At 42.0% G+C, this 18,098-nt stretch overlaps 2 protein-coding genes and 7 non-coding genes across 9 annotated transcripts; all 9 read left to right on the top strand.

The window, feature by feature from the left end:
* The first annotated feature begins 568 nt into the window (after nucleotides 1–568).
* LOC118824892 (heat shock cognate 71 kDa protein) lies at nucleotides 569–5,090 on the top strand. The gene is made up of 9 exons (XM_036595343.1): nucleotides 569–679; nucleotides 1,525–1,734; nucleotides 2,021–2,226; nucleotides 2,401–2,553; nucleotides 2,801–3,356; nucleotides 3,569–3,771; nucleotides 3,970–4,168; nucleotides 4,269–4,501; nucleotides 4,608–5,090. The coding sequence occupies exons 2-9, from the start codon at nucleotides 1,530–1,532 to the stop codon at nucleotides 4,800–4,802; spliced, it is 1,950 nt and encodes a 649-aa protein (XP_036451236.1). The 5' UTR covers nucleotides 569–679; nucleotides 1,525–1,529; the 3' UTR covers nucleotides 4,803–5,090.
* On the top strand, nucleotides 1,855–1,949 carry LOC118825308. Its single transcript, XR_005008653.1, has one exon. It is a non-coding gene; the product is annotated as a small nucleolar RNA SNORD14 (small nucleolar RNA).
* Nucleotides 3,396–3,490, top strand: LOC118825304. Its single transcript, XR_005008649.1, has one exon. It is a non-coding gene; the product is annotated as a small nucleolar RNA SNORD14 (small nucleolar RNA).
* LOC118825312 lies at nucleotides 3,808–3,902 on the top strand. Its single transcript, XR_005008656.1, has one exon. It is a non-coding gene; the product is annotated as a small nucleolar RNA SNORD14 (small nucleolar RNA).
* Nucleotides 5,091–12,769: 7,679 nt separating the features above from the next.
* Nucleotides 12,770–17,198, top strand: LOC118824749 (heat shock cognate 71 kDa protein-like). Its single transcript, XM_036595132.1, has 9 exons — nucleotides 12,770–12,897; nucleotides 13,623–13,832; nucleotides 14,122–14,327; nucleotides 14,507–14,659; nucleotides 14,897–15,452; nucleotides 15,665–15,867; nucleotides 16,066–16,264; nucleotides 16,365–16,597; nucleotides 16,702–17,198. The coding sequence occupies exons 2-9, from the start codon at nucleotides 13,628–13,630 to the stop codon at nucleotides 16,894–16,896; spliced, it is 1,950 nt and encodes a 649-aa protein (XP_036451025.1). The 5' UTR covers nucleotides 12,770–12,897; nucleotides 13,623–13,627; the 3' UTR covers nucleotides 16,897–17,198.
* On the top strand, nucleotides 13,956–14,050 carry LOC118825309. The gene has a single exon (XR_005008654.1). It is a non-coding gene; the product is annotated as a small nucleolar RNA SNORD14 (small nucleolar RNA).
* Nucleotides 14,734–14,828, top strand: LOC118825305. Its single transcript, XR_005008650.1, has one exon. It is a non-coding gene; the product is annotated as a small nucleolar RNA SNORD14 (small nucleolar RNA).
* LOC118825303 lies at nucleotides 15,492–15,586 on the top strand. Its single transcript, XR_005008648.1, has one exon. It is a non-coding gene; the product is annotated as a small nucleolar RNA SNORD14 (small nucleolar RNA).
* LOC118825310 lies at nucleotides 15,904–15,998 on the top strand. Its single transcript, XR_005008655.1, has one exon. It is a non-coding gene; the product is annotated as a small nucleolar RNA SNORD14 (small nucleolar RNA).
* Nucleotides 17,199–18,098: the final 900 nt, after the last annotated feature.

Below are 18,098 nucleotides of genomic sequence, written 5' to 3'. Positions count from 1 at the left end.
ATGTCTACAGTGCAAATGTAGACATCTTATTTGTTATCCAGCAGAGAACCTAAATATGGTTTTTATGTGTTATGCAGATAGTAGCAATGTTTTTCTACTTTGTTGCTTTTTGATGCTTTAGATGTTATTTTGCTTTTCAAAATGCTCCATGTACTTTTCCGCCATGAATGGATGTTTAAAATTATATTTCAGGCCAAAACCTTCTCGAAAACTATCATAAAACGATGTCTCAGGCATCATTACATAAAATGGTTATTCATAGCCATTCCATGTAATAACTTTCAGTGAGTTCTGGACGTTTCTGTCTCGCCGCTTTTCATCGCTCCTCCTGCTGATCTGAGATCAGTTTCGTTTTCCTTCAGTTTGCATTTTGGAACGTGTGTAATCGGAAAAGCTGATGCAGGATCAGCCGTTTTAGAGTGATGTGGGGCGCCGTCACCATTTATGGACCAATCAGCTCTTTGCTTCTTCCTTCAGAGGGCGGGGAGTAAAGACGTCTTCGAATCTTATTGGTGCTGACGGCGTGAAGGCGAGTTTTCTCAAATGTGATTGGTTGGAATACCGGCAATATAAATACATTTTCTAGAAGATTCGTCCGCTCTCACTGCAGCAACGAGGTAAGGCAGGCACCGCCTCAGGACAATTCCAGCTTTCATCGGCCTCTGATAAAGTAATCTAGGTGAGTATTGAGCAAAACGCTCTCCAGCTGCTTCGCCATAAACCTGTATAAAGCTTAGTTTATTTGTAGGTGGTTTATTTTTGGAAACCTGATTTGATCGATGATGTTCATTGTTCCGGCTAAGAGGCGTTAGGATGGACTGTCTCTGTGAAAAAAACCTACTAGCAAAGTAGTAACGTTATCCTACATTAGCAGAGTTGGCTCTGATAGTACGGGGTTTTTCCGTGAAATGTTCCTTAAATAGCTTTGTTTCGATGTCTCGATGGTGTACAACAAAGGTGGAGACGGGCGGTTAGCATCGTGCTAGACAGTTAACGTTAGCCAAGGCCACTAACTACCTTAGTTAGCTAGTTAACGTTTGGCGGTTGGATTTTAATTTCTGCACGTTATTTTAAATACTAACTAATCCTAAATAAGCACATATGGTAAGGTAGAGTAGCAGTGTTACTATGTATCATTTATAAACCATTGTACCATAACTTACAATGAGGGATGCTGATATTAATTTTACCTGCTGCGCCATCGTGTTTAAATTGGTTGCATATCTCTAGATAATAAAATTCTGACTTAATTTGAGCGACTTTCCAAGTATTTGCTGCCTAACAATGTGTTTATTAGCCAACATGGTGGCTAGCTCTGTAGCAACTGCTTCAGAATCTTCTAGAAGCCCCTGACCACGTGGTCGTTCCTCACTTCCGTTAACTTACATTTTAATTGGGTCCTTAAAATAGTAGTAGGGTTTATAGAATTAAATGGTCATAAATTTAATCAGACCTGCATCCAAATATGCAGCTTATTGAAGTACAGAAACAGATCTCTGAATTATTCTGCTTTTTCTAATACAGGCACAATGTCTAAAGGACCAGCCGTTGGCATTGATCTGGGGACCACCTACTCCTGTGTTGGAGTCTTCCAGCATGGCAAAGTTGAAATTATTGCCAATGACCAAGGAAACAGGACAACGCCAAGCTATGTGGCTTTCACAGACACCGAAAGGCTGATTGGTGATGCAGCCAAAAACCAGGTTGCCATGAACCCCACCAACACCATCTTTGGTTAGTGTGTCCTTCATTGCCTGTTCTTTACCATTTTTTAGTTGTAAATCTGCATTGATTACTGTAATTTGATTAAAGTAATAGTCAAATGAAGTGAATTATTCAGTTTGAGGGATAGTTTCGCTATGATGAAGTTGATTCCTGCCATTCGTAGTTTCCACCAGAGGTTGAAAGACCAGAGATGGCACAAGTTCCTTCCTTGGATGTCTGAGCGAACCAAGAACAAAAAACTAGGTCTAAGGCATGTAAATCTTTGTGCTCTAAATGCGATTTGTTCCTTTGACAGATGCCAAAAGGTTGATTGGCCGGAGGTTTGATGATGGAATTGTGCAGTCCGACATGAAGCACTGGCCATTTACAGTAATCAATGACAACAGCCGTCCCAAAGTTCAGGTTGAATACAAAGGAGAGACCAAGTCGTTCTACCCTGAAGAGATTTCATCCATGGTGCTCACCAAAATGAAGGAAATTGCTGAGGCTTATCTTGGAAAGGTAGTGTAACCGTCTTGTGATGTTGGTTGGCAGGTAGATCAAATGTTTGTCCTTTTATTGGAACAGCCTTAAGTGGTTACAGATATTAAGTGGGCTACAAGTTGCTGAGCAAGTGAATTTCCTGTGTTTACTTAATTTAATAATCACTAGCCACATTTATAATTTGTCTTCCAGATCGTCACAAATGCTGTGATCACAGTGCCTGCCTACTTCAATGACTCTCAGCGTCAGGCCACTAAGGATGCAGGGACCATCTCTGGCCTGAATGTTCTGCGCATCATCAATGAGCCAACTGCTGCTGCCATCGCCTATGGTCTAGACAAAAAGGTTGGTTAGGGTTTTTGTATAAAAGGCTATGGCAAACCACTGTCTATTTGCAGTTTCCTCATTACGAGTAACTGTTTAAACTCTGCGCTATGATGAAGTTGATTCCTGCCATTCGTAGTTTCCACCAGAGGTTGAAAAACCAAAGATGGCCCAAGTTCCTTCCTTGGATGTCTGAGCGATATGGCTTATTTTTAATACTGCCTTTTTTAGTTTACCTGGTTTTTGATGAGAGTTCCTCTTCATTTAGGTTGGTGCTGAGAGGAATGTCCTCATCTTTGATCTTGGTGGTGGCACCTTCGACGTGTCCATCCTGACCATTGAAGATGGTATCTTTGAGGTCAAATCCACTGCAGGTGACACTCACTTGGGTGGTGAAGACTTCGACAACCGTATGGTTAACCACTTCATTACAGAATTCAAGCGCAAGCACAAGAAGGACATCAGCGACAACAAGAGAGCCGTTCGTCGTCTGCGCACTGCCTGCGAGCGGGCCAAGCGTACCCTGTCCTCCAGCACTCAGGCCAGCATTGAGATCGACTCCCTTTATGAGGGAATTGATTTCTACACCTCAATCACCAGGGCTCGCTTTGAGGAGCTCAACGCTGATCTGTTCCGTGGCACCTTGGACCCAGTGGAGAAATCGCTTCGTGATGCTAAAATGGACAAAGCTCAGATCCATGACATCGTCCTTGTTGGTGGTTCTACGCGTATCCCCAAGATCCAGAAGCTCCTCCAAGACTTCTTCAATGGCAAAGAACTAAACAAGAGCATCAACCCTGATGAGGCTGTGGCTTATGGAGCAGGTATGTTATTGTCAGCATATTCATATCTCAAAATAAAGTTCGCTATGATGAAGTATATTCCTGCCATTCGTAGTTTCCACCAGAGGTTGAAAAACCAAAGATGGCCCAAGTACCTTCCTTGGATGTCTGAGCGACAGTGATGGTCAAATTTATATTTTTGTTTGGTCTACTTTAGGATGCTATAATAAATTGTATGTCTCTTTGTATTTCAGCTGTCCAGGCTGCCATCCTCTCTGGTGACAAGTCTGAAAATGTTCAGGACCTGCTGCTGCTGGATGTCACCCCTCTGTCTCTTGGAATTGAGACAGCTGGTGGAGTCATGACAGCTCTGATCAAGCGCAACACCACCATTCCTACCAAGCAGACCCAGACTTTCACCACCTACTCCGACAACCAGCCTGGTGTGCTGATTCAGGTAAAGACACAGTCCTTATGGTGGATGTTCTGGCTGTCGCTATGATGAAGTTGATTCCTGCCATTCGTAGTTTCCACCAGAGGTTAAAAGACCAAAGATGGCCCAAGTACCTTCCTTGGATGTCTGAGCGATTAGAACTTAAAAATAAATTGTAATTCTTTTGTATATAGATTTGTAATCAAAGCTGATCTTTTTCAGGTGTACGAGGGTGAGCGTGCCATGACCAAAGATAACAACCTGCTGGGCAAGTTTGAGCTGACTGGAATTCCCCCTGCTCCCCGTGGTGTTCCCCAGATTGAGGTCACCTTTGACATTGATGCTAACGGCATCATGAATGTCTCTGCTGCTGACAAGAGCACCGGCAAGGAGAACAAGATCACCATCACCAATGACAAGGGTAGGTTCAAAATGCTTTAGTGCTATTTAAAGCTTAATTGGTGGGTTTCTGTGTCCCTTCACCTTGGGTACCATTGTCAGGAGCTTTTTCTTCTCCACAGGTCGCCTCAGCAAGGAGGATATTGAGCGCATGGTGCAGGAGGCTGAGAAGTACAAAGCGGAGGATGACGTTCAGCGCGACAAGGTTTCTGCTAAGAACGGCCTGGAGTCCTATGCCTTCAACATGAAGTCCACCGTCGAGGATGAGAAGCTGAAGGGCAAGATCAGTGATGAGGACAAGCAGAAGATTCTGGACAAATGCAATGAAGTTATCAGCTGGCTCGACAAGAATCAGGTACCATTTTTAAAGCTTTGTTTTGCTTACACAAATCAGCATCTGCAAGTGAACTAGGAAAAGGAAATCTATGAGCAGAAATTAATGTGCTGCTATGTGCCCCCAGACTGCTGAGAAAGACGAGTTTGAGCACCAGCAAAAGGAGCTGGAGAAGGTCTGCAACCCAATCATCACCAAACTGTATCAGAGTGCTGGAGGCATGCCAGGTGGAATGCCTGAAGGAATGCCCGGTGGCTTCCCGGGAGCCGGAGCTGCACCAGGTGGTGGATCTTCTGGACCAACCATCGAGGAGGTCGATTAAGCCTTTCCGAACCCACTCTACCTCCACAGCAATGTTTACTGTTCTTACCCTCTGTAACAGGATTCTTCTAAAACTCATGATTAAGGTGTTGGTGGGTTTTAGCTGAGATTCTGCTGCAGAGTGCCTGCAGAAAAAAGGGGATTAAGGGATCACTTCCACACCAGGGAACAGATTTTTCTACTTGAATGTTGCATAGTTTTATTTATCAACTGCTAGGGAACAAGTTTAATAAGACTTTTGCAGCTGCCTTGTTTCTTGCCTTGAAGTAAAACATGAATAAAGTGGTGACTTCTTCCCGTCATTTCTTGTGTGTCTACATTTAACACAAGCTCATCAGGTGCAGTGTCAAGTACCAAGTAGATTGAACAATACGCATGTCTGCATACTGGTACACTTCACAGCTTTAAAATGCTTGGTTGGGAGCAGGTTCTTAAGCTAGCTAGGTCCTTGCTTGCAAGTACTTTTAATGAGGTCTGTAGTGAGCTAAATTTAAATAACTTGCCTGTTTGGATTTTATAAGGTCCTGTGTTCAACCAAAAAAGAGCCTGACTTGTGTCAATACAAGTATTGAGAATTGCATGTTGTGAGCTTTTCCTCAAGTGTAATTGTACTATTTTTCATCTCTTTAGACCACTACATAGACTTTTCTCCCCTCATTTATAGTCAGACATGAGTTAAGGGGTCGACTGATTCTTATAGGCCTTACGGAGATCTGCCGAAGATCTTTAGTTGGAATCCACAGAATGTTATTAGATGTGCCAAACTAAAGACAGTCCTGTGTGTCTCACGCTCTGCAGTTGCACTTTAATCGCCTCCTCCTACTGCGCATGTGTGAACACGCCGTCGCATACGTGTTTCTATGGCAACCTTCAAGCGAGCGGCAGCCGCTCCAGCGGCTAAAGTTGAGCCCAATCCCATTTCCCTCGTCGCCCCTACCACTTAGCCCTTAGCCCTCTGTTTTGCGCGTTCACGTCTAGGGTTAGGGTGTCCCGATTTTTGTTGGGGTAGAGGGGTAGGGCGAAGTGTTGGGGCTACATGTCCAGACGGAGGTTTTTCAGAGGCACTCCAAACAGTTATGAGAAAAAAAAAACCGGCAAGATGGCTGCGCGAGCGACCAAATGTCAGTATTTTCTCAGGAACAAAATTACAATAACCATTGTATTACCTTAGTTTAATGTCGTTTCAATGTATTATGGTCGTTTTCTTCATAACAAGCATAAAAAATCGCTAATAGCATGCTAATGTCTCGTTCCACCTTATATAGTCCAGCAGTTGAGCAGTTCTGACGCCTGAAGCACCAGAATGTAACTGCTGCACAGTTAAGGTGGAACGGGAAACTTCCAGCAAGAAGCTGGTGAATAGCTGACTTCAGCTTCGTATCACCTATTAGCGGTGGGCGATAATAAATAATTGTTTTATATCCCCCTCTTTGAAAACATATGATGACCTAAATGTAGCGTTAACTAAAGCCCACCGGCGAGGTTGCTTAACTTTTCCCTTCTCTGCTATCACTGAAGACGGGTGGGGTCGCCTACAGAGCAGCGCTAGTAGCCTGTTAATGAAGGAGTGGTTAGTTAGTTAGTTGGTTAGTAAGTTTTAGGTTTGTCCCATTTCGTAGGGCAAGATTTCAACCACTGAACTGAGTTACAAGGGGTTAGGGTGACACTCGAAAACAAGGGATAGGGGTAAAAAGAAATGGAATTGGGCCATGGTGAGAAGTCTTCTTGCGCTCGGCTTTATTAGCTAACAAACATTAGCTTGGTGTAAATATTGAAGTGTTTAGTCGAGATATGTATGGTTTAATTCATTCTGAGTGAAATTTTCATGCGTGTTTTTATGACCTGGTTCTAAATGAACAAAGCTTCAGTGAAAAGCTAGCGAGATGAGTATGACTGACGGCGCAGATGAGAGTAAAGGACAAAAAATATGGCCGGACTTTGGGATCAAAACACGTGGGAATCTCAGTGTTAACACGTAAATATTTAGCCTGGTAAAACGCCAATATTCTCGTATTAACCCGTTAAAACGCTTTAAGACGTGAGTTCAGGCCGGAAAACCTCCACATGGGAGGGGCGCCACTCAGAGTGCTCCACCACTGGTTGTTGAGAAGTTCGTTGGGATTTCTGTGACGCAGGTTCTGTGTTCCTGCTGGATGGTTCTAAAACAGAATTAAGTTACTAATCATTTTTAATCTTTTGTGCATTAAATACCTGCACAGATCGCGACAATAATCTAGAGTAGTTCAGTGGGCTAGATACGAGTTTGATCCACAGCCTGAAATGTACTTCTTTCTCCCTAGGATTTCAGGTTAAAGTGTCTAAAAGTCAGATGAATATGCTTTTGCTCTTTTATATCGACCGAACCTAAAGGCGATCTGTGCAGATTCACTTTTTTCAGATTAAAAAATGAAGTACAGTTAATTATTATAGATGGTCTGAGCTGCGTGTTTCTTGGGCCAATTAATGTTAGCGATGCCGATATTTGCTTATATTCTCATATATTCATTAGAAATGAACAACACCCAGACGTGTTTTTAATTGTGTTGGCTGTAAGATCTCACTAACGCTGGAAAAGGTTGGATATCACTCGTTTTTACATCGGAAAACACTGCAGTTTCAGGCATGATGATGTACATAAGACTACTTATGTTATGACGTCAGGTCTCATTATGGGCACTCTGTATTTTAAGGAGAGCAGCGAGAGCTAAACTACACTCTTAAAAATGATGGTTCTTCAAAGGTTCTTTAGTAAATAAAATGGTTCTGTACAGAACCATGAACGTTCAAAGAACGTTTTGCGTGATTAAAGTGTTCTTTGTATCGTGAAATGGTTCTTCAGATTGATGGAGTGTGTTCTATGTAGAACGTTTTTGAAAAGGGTTCTAACCTATATAGCTCCATAATGGTTCTGCTATTGTTATGATGTCAAGCTTGTAATAATAGAAGAACCCTTTTGGTGCAATATAGAACCATTTTCTTTACTAAAGAACCCTTGAAGAACACCAACATTTTCAAGTGTGTAGCCTGAGGGCGGTGTTTTCCCTTTTCTGTGCCGAGTTTAATAAAGCCGGGTTATGGACCGAGGTTTCGATGTCTCTGAGTTTCCCCTACACTGCGATATTAAAAGGTAAACATTTCATAGCATGAAATAAGCAAATACATTTGTATTAGATCAATAACAAAGCATTTAACAGAACACAAGCCTTTTTGAGTCCCTCCTATTTGAAGGTAATCCAGCCTGCAGAAATACATGCTTGGCGTTTAGTTGGTGTATTTGATGGGGAAACCTTTGTGAACTATGGTGTTTTACCGCCACCTACTGGTGTGGCGTTATTGCCCAAACAACATACAGAACCAACAGACCAAATAATGGAAAATTACAATTTTTAAAATATATTCTGAACATGAGAATTTTTTCATAAGTAAAAATACATTGTATTGTTGAACAGTTTAAAACAGTTTATAACAATTATGTAAATGAATTAATCAGACATAACATAACATGTTGCAATTGCCATTGCAGACGGTGAAAGGAATATGTATTTTTATTCATTGTTCTCCACAAATATTAGCACGCCTGGTAAATATGAGCAAATCAGGCTTTAAAAAACATTCTTTATGGCTAATCCTTTAGATTTTTTTTTTTAATTTTAACAAAAATATAATGTTTATTTGAAGTACAATGACAAAAAAAATAAAATCTCATTATTATGAAACAAATATTTTTCTCAAAACTGTGTGTGCAACAGTTATTGGCACCTCTTCATTTAATACTTTGTGCAGCCTCCCTTTGCAGAGATAACAGCTCTGAGTCTTCTCCTATAATGCTTAATGAGCCTGGAGAACACAGGCAAAGGATCTGAGATCGTTCCTTCATACAGAATCTCTCCAGATCCTTCAGTCCACATTGTGGACTCTCCTCTTCAGCATTTCCCACAGGTTCCCTATGAGGTTTAGGTCAGGGGACTGGGGTGGCCATGGCAAAACCTTAATTCTGGGGTCAGTGAATCATTTTTTGTGTTTATTTTGAGGCGTGCTTTGGATCATTGTCCTGCTGGAAGATCCAAACTATTGCCCAGTTTAAGCTTCCAGTTTAAGGTTCTTTAGCGGTCAGAACCCCCACAGGACCACCACAGAGCAGGTATTATTTGGGTGGTGGTGGTGGTGTGTTAGTGTGTGTTGCGCTTGTGCAAGTGGATCAGAAACAGCAGCGCTACTGGAGTTTTTAAACACTGTATCCACTCACTGTTCACTCTATTAGACACTCCTACCCTGTTGATCCAAATTCTCAGTCCAGCAGTGACTCTGAGGTGTTTAAAAACTCCAGCAGCACTGCTGTGTGCTGATCCCAAGGTATGATCCTAATGTCACCACACCCACAGTGAAATATGAAGGTGGGAGCATCATGATATAGTGCTGCTTCACTGCAAACAGTACTGGGACATTATACATCATCAAAAGACACACCAAGACATATTACAGTAGAATTTAATCTTATCAGCCCAGAAACTGAATCTGAGGAGATGGATGTTTCAACAAGACAACAACCCCAAATATACAGCCAAAATAACTCAAGACTGGTTTCTAAAAAAGAATGTTAGGGTTCTTGCATGGGCCAGCAAACGCTGTGTTTTGAAATTGCGAGGGCCATCATAACTTTGGAGAATTTCAGATGATTTCCTTAGAAGAATGGGTCAAAACTGAACCACAAAGCTTTAAAAATGTAAATACTTCTGACTGTAGACCTCTCAATGCTGTTATTGCAAGCAAAGACAAAGTGACAAAGAAATAATGTTTTGAAGTTGTGTATGAAACCTCAATCTCAGTTTAAGCTACTTCTTCTCCTCACTGTGTGCTAACTACCATCCTCAGTTACTTATCATAAATACTATAGTTTTGCCTTTTTTTTTTAAATAAAGGAGCTGGATGTAGCATGTAAACATAACACAAAATATATGATTTATTCCCTGCTCCATATATTGAAATTAATCTGAAAAATGGCCTATTTTGAGTTTATCATATTTTGTGATGTTGATGCAAACCAACACGTTACATATTTCTGCTTATTCAGCCTGCAGCATTTTTGCCCATTCATTCATGTTGTAATTATAAGGAGTGTTTCAGCTGGAACTGCTTTTTGAGTTAGGCACCAATTGTAACAGAACTCATTTACATATATCAATCTAAAAGGTGTGATAATAAAAACAGCCTGTTTGATTCTATGGAATAAAGAGAGGTTGAAAAAGGATCATGTAAAAATGAATTATGACTGTTTTTGGTGACCCACACCAAAGTGGAGCTTAGAAAAAAAAACAAAATACAAGAAAAATGTAGGATATGGTCTCATTAAGCTACTTTTAACATTACCTAATTATAAATAAGTTTCTCTGAAATCCTAAACACCTCAGGTCCTTTACCCTCAGTGTTATATGCTTATATGTCACTTGATCGCTGATTTTGTTTTACATTACACAGAGAAAAACAGAGTTGTGGGCAATAAAGGAGAGCCTGAACCCTAAACATTCATGTCATTATCTGAGATCGACTTGAATGCCCTTTTGAGGGTAATACAGTATATTGTGCCATCAGTAATGGATGTGAGTAATTAGGCTCTCTGAAACAGACCCAGTAAACAATGGCAATACCTGACATAGAATTGATCACACCCAACATTATAGTAAGTAAGTAAAGTTTATTTATATAGCACCTTTTACAACAGGTGTTGTCACAAAGCAGCTTTACAAGGAAATCAGCATTACAGAAAGAAATCCGGGTCCAAGCCCCCATGAGCAAGCCAGTGGCGACAGTGGCAAGGAAAAACTCCCTAGGAAACAGGAAGAAACCTTGAGAGGAACCAAGACTCAGAAGGGGAACCCATCCTCCTCTGGTCGACACCAGATAGTAAACATTGTTAGTACAAAAACAGGGAAAACAGGTGATAAGACCTTTTTATTGTAGAGCAGCCCAGGAAACAATTGAAATGATTAACAGCTTGTATTCGCTCGCCTAATAGATAATGGCAGTCTTTGAAAATGATGTTAGAGTATGTGTAGATTTTTATTCTGCAGGAGGTTATCACAATAAGGCCTCTTTCTGAAACCTATTAAAAAAGCTGAAGCTTTGTTGTGCTTTAAATAGGAGGCCTTTCTGCAGTGTGAAAACACAGATGCTGGAATCTGAAGTGTCCATCGCAGCATCTATGTAGACTCATCCACCTTCACCCCAGCCTCAATCCCCAAGCAGGACGGCTGCAGTGGAGACTACCTCCACCCCAACTGTGTGTGACCCCACTTGTTTTTTCCCCTCAGTAGACTGACGGGGGCATTTCTGTGTGTTTTTTGTTCACATTTATCTATGAAGATCCACTTAACAACACATAGTTTAAATTTAAAGGGCCCATATACTCCTACCCCAACCCTCTGCTCTCCCTGTACTATATTCACTTATAATGTTTATGTAATTTTATAAGCCTTTTTTGTTTTGCCTTAAAAAAAACTCATCAATGGTGAAAATAATCAGTAGATTACTCAGTTACTAATACAACAAACAGTGGCAGCCCTAAGAAGGATACGATTGTTAGAAAGGAATTAAGACAGGCATACATGAATTACAGATCAGATAATTAAAGATAATTGGAAAACAAAGAAAATAAAATAATTGTATTAGCCTGAGAATAAGCATTCATAAACGTTATTTATTTAAACTGTGATCTTAAAGCACCTTTGCTCCACTGCTTTTACTTCATTCAGATCAACGGCCTCGTGTTTAAACTGTTAGGGGAATTTTTGGACGTTTCTGTCTCGCCGCTTTTCATCGCTCCTCCTGCTGATCTGAGATCAGTTTCGTTTTTCCTTCATGCCGGCCTTACACCAAACGACTTTTCAAGCGATTTCTCTATCGCAGACAAATATCCATGTCGGGATAAAATCATGAGAGTCTTGCTAGAGTTGCGTCGCGCTCGCGTCATCTCGATCGTTTAGTGTAAGGTGGTGGTGAAGACGGTGGTCTTAAGTCAGCCCTGTTCAACCGTGTTTAATATTATCGTAAGTTTTAAGTCTTGGCTCATGCAAATAGTGACGCGCCAGGGGCGCGCGTGAGTGCTTGCGGGCGAGCGCATGCGCGCGGCGCGGGAGGGGGAGGGAGAGAGAGAGAGAGAGAGAGAGAGAGAGAGAGAGAGAGAGAGCGAGAGGATGTATGTGTGAGTGCCTGAAATCTCTTTAAAAACAGCAAATCTGCTCCACTTTAATACAATAATCAAATTAGCTTAAAATGTAATGTGACTGCTTTTGACTTTAAGAATGGCATTATTGAAGAATCATTGCCGTTTTTTCATTTTTTTATTTCAATTTGTTTGCTTTCTGTTACAGTGTTTTTTACGGTTTAGTTCATAATATCCAATCAACAAGGCTGATTCGCTGCATGTTGTGTTGATATGTAAATCTTTATGTTAAATAAAAAAGTAAATGCACATTTTACAGGTTAATTAAAAGATTCTGGGTGATGATCTGCCAGTTCTACAGTGAACTGGGCTGAGCCCCAGATCTTTACATGCTCAGCTAGTGTATCTTCCCATCTGTACCACTATAGAGTGGAAGGAAAAGGGTTTCTCTGTTTGCATATTTTCACCAGGTGCATGATGGGAAATAATCTAAAAAGTCTAGTTGCAGTCTTGTAAATAGTGACACTGCAAGATTTCCTGTCTTTTCAAAATCATAATCTGTGACTAAAAACTGTGACACTGTCTTTAGATGTGAGAGGGTGTCAGACTTCAGTCTTTCAAAAGTCTTTTCAAAGCCTTCTCTCTATGCGGCTCTGTGCAGGATCAGCCGTTTCAGAGTGATGTGAGGCGCCGTCACCATTTAGGAACCAATCAGCTCTTTGCTTCTTCCTTCAGAGGGCGGGAATTAAAGACGTCTTCGAATCGTATTGGTGCTGACGGCGTGAAGGCGAGTTTTCTCAAATGTGATTGGTTGGAATACCGGCAATATAAATACATGTTCTGGAAGATTCGTCCGCTCTCACTGCAGCAACGAGGTAAGGCAGGCACCGCCTCAGGACAATTCCAGTTTTCATCGGCCTCTGATAAAGTAATCTTGGTGAGTATTGAGCAAAACGCTCTCCAGCTGCTTCGCCATAAACCTGTATAAAGCTTAGTTTATTTGTAGGTTATTGCTTCGGCTCAGTAACGTTAGGATGGATTGTTTCTGTGAGAAAAGCTTATTAGCAAAATGGTCTACTACATTAGTGAAGTAGGCTTTAATAGTATAATATTTTTTTTTATTCCGTGAAATGTTCCTTACTTAACCTAGGTTAGCTTGGTCTCGATGGTGTGTAACAAAGGTGGAGACGGGCGGTTAGCTTTCTTGCTAGCCAGTTAGCTAAGGCCACTGCTCCAAATGAGGAAGTGGGGTAGCTAAGGTGGCTATTACGTAACATTACCATTTTAATTTTTAAACAGGGACGCTAACACTTCATTTTATCTGCCACGCTATCAAATTTAACTTGGATGCATATCTCTACATAACCAAGTTCTGGCTTAACGTTAATTTGAATGACTTGTTAAGAATTTGCTGCCTAACAATGTGCTTGCTATCCAACATGGTGGCTAGCTCTGTAGCAGCTGCTTCAGAATCTTCTAGAAGCCCTGACCACGTGGTCGTGGCTCACTTCCGTTAACTTACATTTTGGTTGGGCCCTAAGGGTAGTAGCAGGGTTCATGGAATTTGACAGTTATGAAATTTAAGAAGGGATGTGTTCAGTTATGCACCTTATTTAAGTACAGTAATGTGATTTTGGAATTATTCTGCTTTTTCTAATACAGGCACAATGTCTAAAGGACCAGCCGTTGGCATTGATCTGGGGACCACCTACTCCTGTGTTGGAGTCTTCCAGCATGGCAAAGTTGAAATTATTGCCAATGACCAAGGAAACAGGACCACGCCAAGCTATGTGGCTTTCACCGACACCGAAAGGCTGATTGGTGATGCAGCCAAAAACCAGGTTGCCATGAACCCCACCAACACCATCTTTGGTCAGTGCGTCCTTCATTGCCTGTTTTTTACCATTTTTTTTAGTTGTAAATCTGCATTGATTACTGTGATTTGATTCAAGTAATAAAGTTGCATGAAATGATTATTCAGGTTGAGGGATAGTTTCGCTATGATGAAGTTGATTCCTGCCATTCGTAGTTTCCACCAGAGGTCGAAAGACCAGAGATGGCACAAGTTCCTTCCTTGGATGTCTGAGCGAACCAAGAACAAAAAACTAGGTCTAAGGCATGTAAATCTTTGTGCTCTAAATGCGATTTGTTCCTTTGACAGATGCCAAAAGGTTGATTGGCCGGAGGTTTGATGATGGAATTGTGCAATCCGACATGAAGCACTGGCCATTTACAGTAATCAATGACAACAGCCGTCCCAAAGTTCAGGTTGAATACAAAGGAGAGACCAAGTCGTTCTACCCTGAAGAGATTTCATCCATGGTGCTCATCAAAATGAAGGAAATTGCTGAGGCCTATCTTGGAAAGGTATTGTAACCTTCTTGTGATGTTGGTTGGCAGGTAGATCAAATGTTTGTCCTTTTATTGGAACAGCCTTAAGTGGTTACAGATATTAAGTGGGCTACAAGTTGCTGAGCGAGTGAATTTCCTGTGTTCTTAACTTAATTAGTATTGACTGACTGCAGTTATAATTTATCATCTTCCAGATCGTCACAAATGCTGTGATCACAGTGCCTGCCTACTTCAATGACTCTCAGCGTCAGGCCACTAAGGATGCAGGGACCATCTCTGGCCTGAATGTTCTGCGCATCATCAATGAGCCAACTGCTGCTGCCATCGCCTATGGTCTAGACAAAAAGGTTGGTTAGGGTTTTTGTATAAAAGGCTATGGCAAACCACTGTCTATTTGCAGTTTCCTCATTACGAGTAGTATTCGCTATGATGAAGTTGATTCCTGCCATTCGTAGTTTCCACCAGAGGTTGAAAAACCAAAGATGGCCCAAGTTCCTTCCTTGGATGTCTGAGCGAAATGGCTTATTTTTAATACTGCCTTTTTTAGTTTACCTGGTTTTTGATGAGAGTTCCTCTTCATTTAGGTTGGTGCTGAGAGGAATGTCCTCATCTTTGATCTTGGTGGTGGCACCTTCGACGTGTCCATCCTGACCATTGAAGATGGTATCTTTGAGGTCAAATCCACTGCAGGTGACACTCACTTGGGTGGTGAAGACTTCGACAACCGCATGGTGAACCACTTCATTACAGAATTCAAGCGCAAGCACAAGAAGGACATCAGCGACAACAAGAGAGCCGTTCGTCGTCTGCGCACTGCCTGCGAGCGGGCCAAGCGTACCCTGTCCTCCAGCACTCAGGCCAGCATTGAGATCGACTCCCTTTATGAGGGAATTGATTTCTACACCTCAATCACCAGGGCTCGCTTTGAGGAGCTCAACGCTGATCTGTTCCGTGGCACCTTGGACCCAGTGGAGAAATCGCTTCGTGATGCTAAAATGGACAAAGCTCAGATCCATGACATCGTCCTTGTTGGTGGTTCTACTCGTATCCCCAAGATCCAGAAGCTCCTCCAAGACTTCTTCAATGGCAAAGAACTAAATAAGAGCATCAACCCTGATGAGGCTGTGGCTTATGGAGCAGGTATGTTAATGTCAGCATATTCATATCTCAAAATAAAGTTCGCTATGATGAAGTATATTCCTGCCATTCGTAGTTTCCACCAGAGGTTGAAAAACCAAAGATGGCCCAAGTACCTTCCTTGGATGTCTGAGCGACAGTGATGGTCAAATTTATATTTTTGTTTGGTCTACTTTAGGATGCTATAATAAATTGTATGTCTCTTTGTATTTCAGCTGTCCAGGCTGCCATCCTCTCTGGTGACAAGTCTGAAAATGTTCAGGACCTGCTGCTGCTGGATGTCACCCCTCTGTCTCTTGGAATTGAGACAGCTGGTGGAGTCATGACAGCTCTGATCAAGCGCAACACCACCATTCCTACCAAGCAGACCCAGACTTTCACCACCTACTCCGACAACCAGCCTGGTGTGCTGATTCAGGTAAAGACACAGTCCTTACGGTGGATGTTCTGGCTGTCGCTATGATGAAGTTGATTCCTGCCATTCGTAGTTTCCACCAGAGGTTAAAAGACCAAAGATGGCCCAAGTACCTTCCTTGGATGTCTGAGCGATTAGAACTTATAAATAAATTGTAATTCTTTTGTATATAGATTTGTAATCAAAGCTGATCTTTTTCAGGTGTACGAGGGTGAGCGTGCCATGACCAAAGATAACAACCTGCTGGGCAAGTTTGAGCTGACTGGAATTCCCCCTGCTCCCCGTGGTGTTCCCCAGATTGAGGTCACCTTTGACATTGATGCTAACGGCATCATGAATGTCTCTGCTGCTGACAAGAGCACCGGCAAGGAGAACAAGATCACCATCACCAATGACAAGGGTAGGTTCAAAATGCTTTAGTGCTATTTAAAGCTTAATTGGTGGGTTTCTGTGTCCCTTCACCTTGGGTACCATTGTCATGAGCTTTTTCTTCTCCACAGGTCGCCTCAGCAAGGAGGATATTGAGCGCATGGTGCAGGAGGCTGAGAAGTACAAAGCGGAGGATGACGTTCAGCGCGACAAGGTTTCTGCTAAGAACGGCCTGGAGTCCTATGCCTTCAACATGAAGTCCACCGTCGAGGATGAGAAGCTGAAGGGCAAGATCAGTGATGAGGACAAGCAGAAGATTCTGGACAAATGCAATGAAGTTATCAGCTGGCTCGACAAGAATCAGGTACCATTTTTAAAGCTTTGTTTTGCTTACACAAATCAGTGACTGCAAGTGAACTAGGAAAAGGAAATCTGAGCAGAAATTAATGTGCTGCTATGTGCCCCCAGACTGCTGAGAAAGACGAGTTTGAGCACCAGCAAAAGGAGCTGGAGAAGGTCTGCAACCCAATCATCACCAAACTGTATCAGAGTGCTGGAGGCATGCCAGGTGGAATGCCTGAAGGAATGCCCGGTGGCTTCCCGGGAGCCGGAGCTGCACCAGGTGGTGGATCTTCTGGACCAACCATCGAGGAGGTCGATTAAGCCTTTCCGAACCCACTCTACCTCCACAGCAATGTTTACTGTTCTTACCCTCTGTAACAGGATTCTTCTAAAACTTATGGTTAAGGTGTTGGTGGGTTTTAGCTGAGATTCTGCTGCAGAGTGCCTGCAGAAAAAAAGGGATTAAGGGATCACTTCCACACCAGGGAACAGATTTTTCTACTTGAATGTTGCATAGTTTTATTTATCAACTGCTAGGGAACAAGTTTAATAAGCCTTTTTGCAACTGCCTTGTTTCTCGCCTTGAAGTAAAACATGAATAAAGTGGTGACTTCTTCCCATCATTTCTTGTTGTCTCTGTCTACATGCTGTTGACATTTAACACCAGCTCATCAGGTGCAATGCCACATAGATTGAACAATACACAGATGTCTTCATACTGGTGCACTTCACAGCTTTAAAATGGTCAGTAAGGGTTCTGCTGGTAGGTTCTCTTAAACTAGCTAGGTCATCGCTTGCAAGGACTTTTGCCAAGCTAATGTCTGTAGTGAGGTAATGGTTAAATTGAAATTCTCAGAGCCAAAATAAAGTACCAAATATGTAAAGTTGTAAACCGGCTCATAAGCATGTGCAGCTGTGCTTATAAAGTTCTGCAGCCCTGGAGCTTTGTTTTAATTTTTCTTGCTCACACCTTTAACCCATCAGCTAATAACAAAGCACGTCCTGAGCTGAAATTGGTGTGTAATTCTACAGTAATGGGTTAAAATAATGGGCGACTGATTCTTATAGGCCTTGCGGGGCTCTGCCTTTAAGATTTTAACGCAATCTGCAGAATGTTAGATGTGTCAAACTAAACATGCGAATACACATTTTCACGAAGATTGATTTTTCAGGGTTTAATGGTCTTTAAAGCCTGCGCATTTCACGCTCTCTACAGTTGCACATTAATCACCTCCACTTACTGCGCATGTGCGAACACACTGAACAACACACCGTCGCGTCCGTGTTTCCATGGCAACTTCTAAGCGAGCCGCAGCCACTCCAACGGCTAAAGTGGGTGAGAAGCCTTTTGCGTTCGGCTTTAATAGCAAACAGATTTAAATCCTGACGTGTCTAGTCGAGCTATGTATGATTTAAGGCATTCTTATCGAAATTATCATCCGTGTCCTTTTTTGTAAATATGACCTGGTTCTGAATGAACTAAGCTTCGGTCAAAAGTCAGGCTAACTGGCCTAGCTAACGTT

The sequence above is a fragment of the Colossoma macropomum genome, unplaced genomic scaffold (assembly GCF_904425465.1).
Source record: "Colossoma macropomum unplaced genomic scaffold, Colossoma_macropomum, whole genome shotgun sequence".
NCBI classification, from domain to species: Eukaryota; Metazoa; Chordata; class Actinopteri; order Characiformes; family Serrasalmidae; genus Colossoma; species Colossoma macropomum.
Note: the sequence above shows the minus strand (reverse complement) of the source record. Positions and strands in the feature narration are given on the sequence as shown.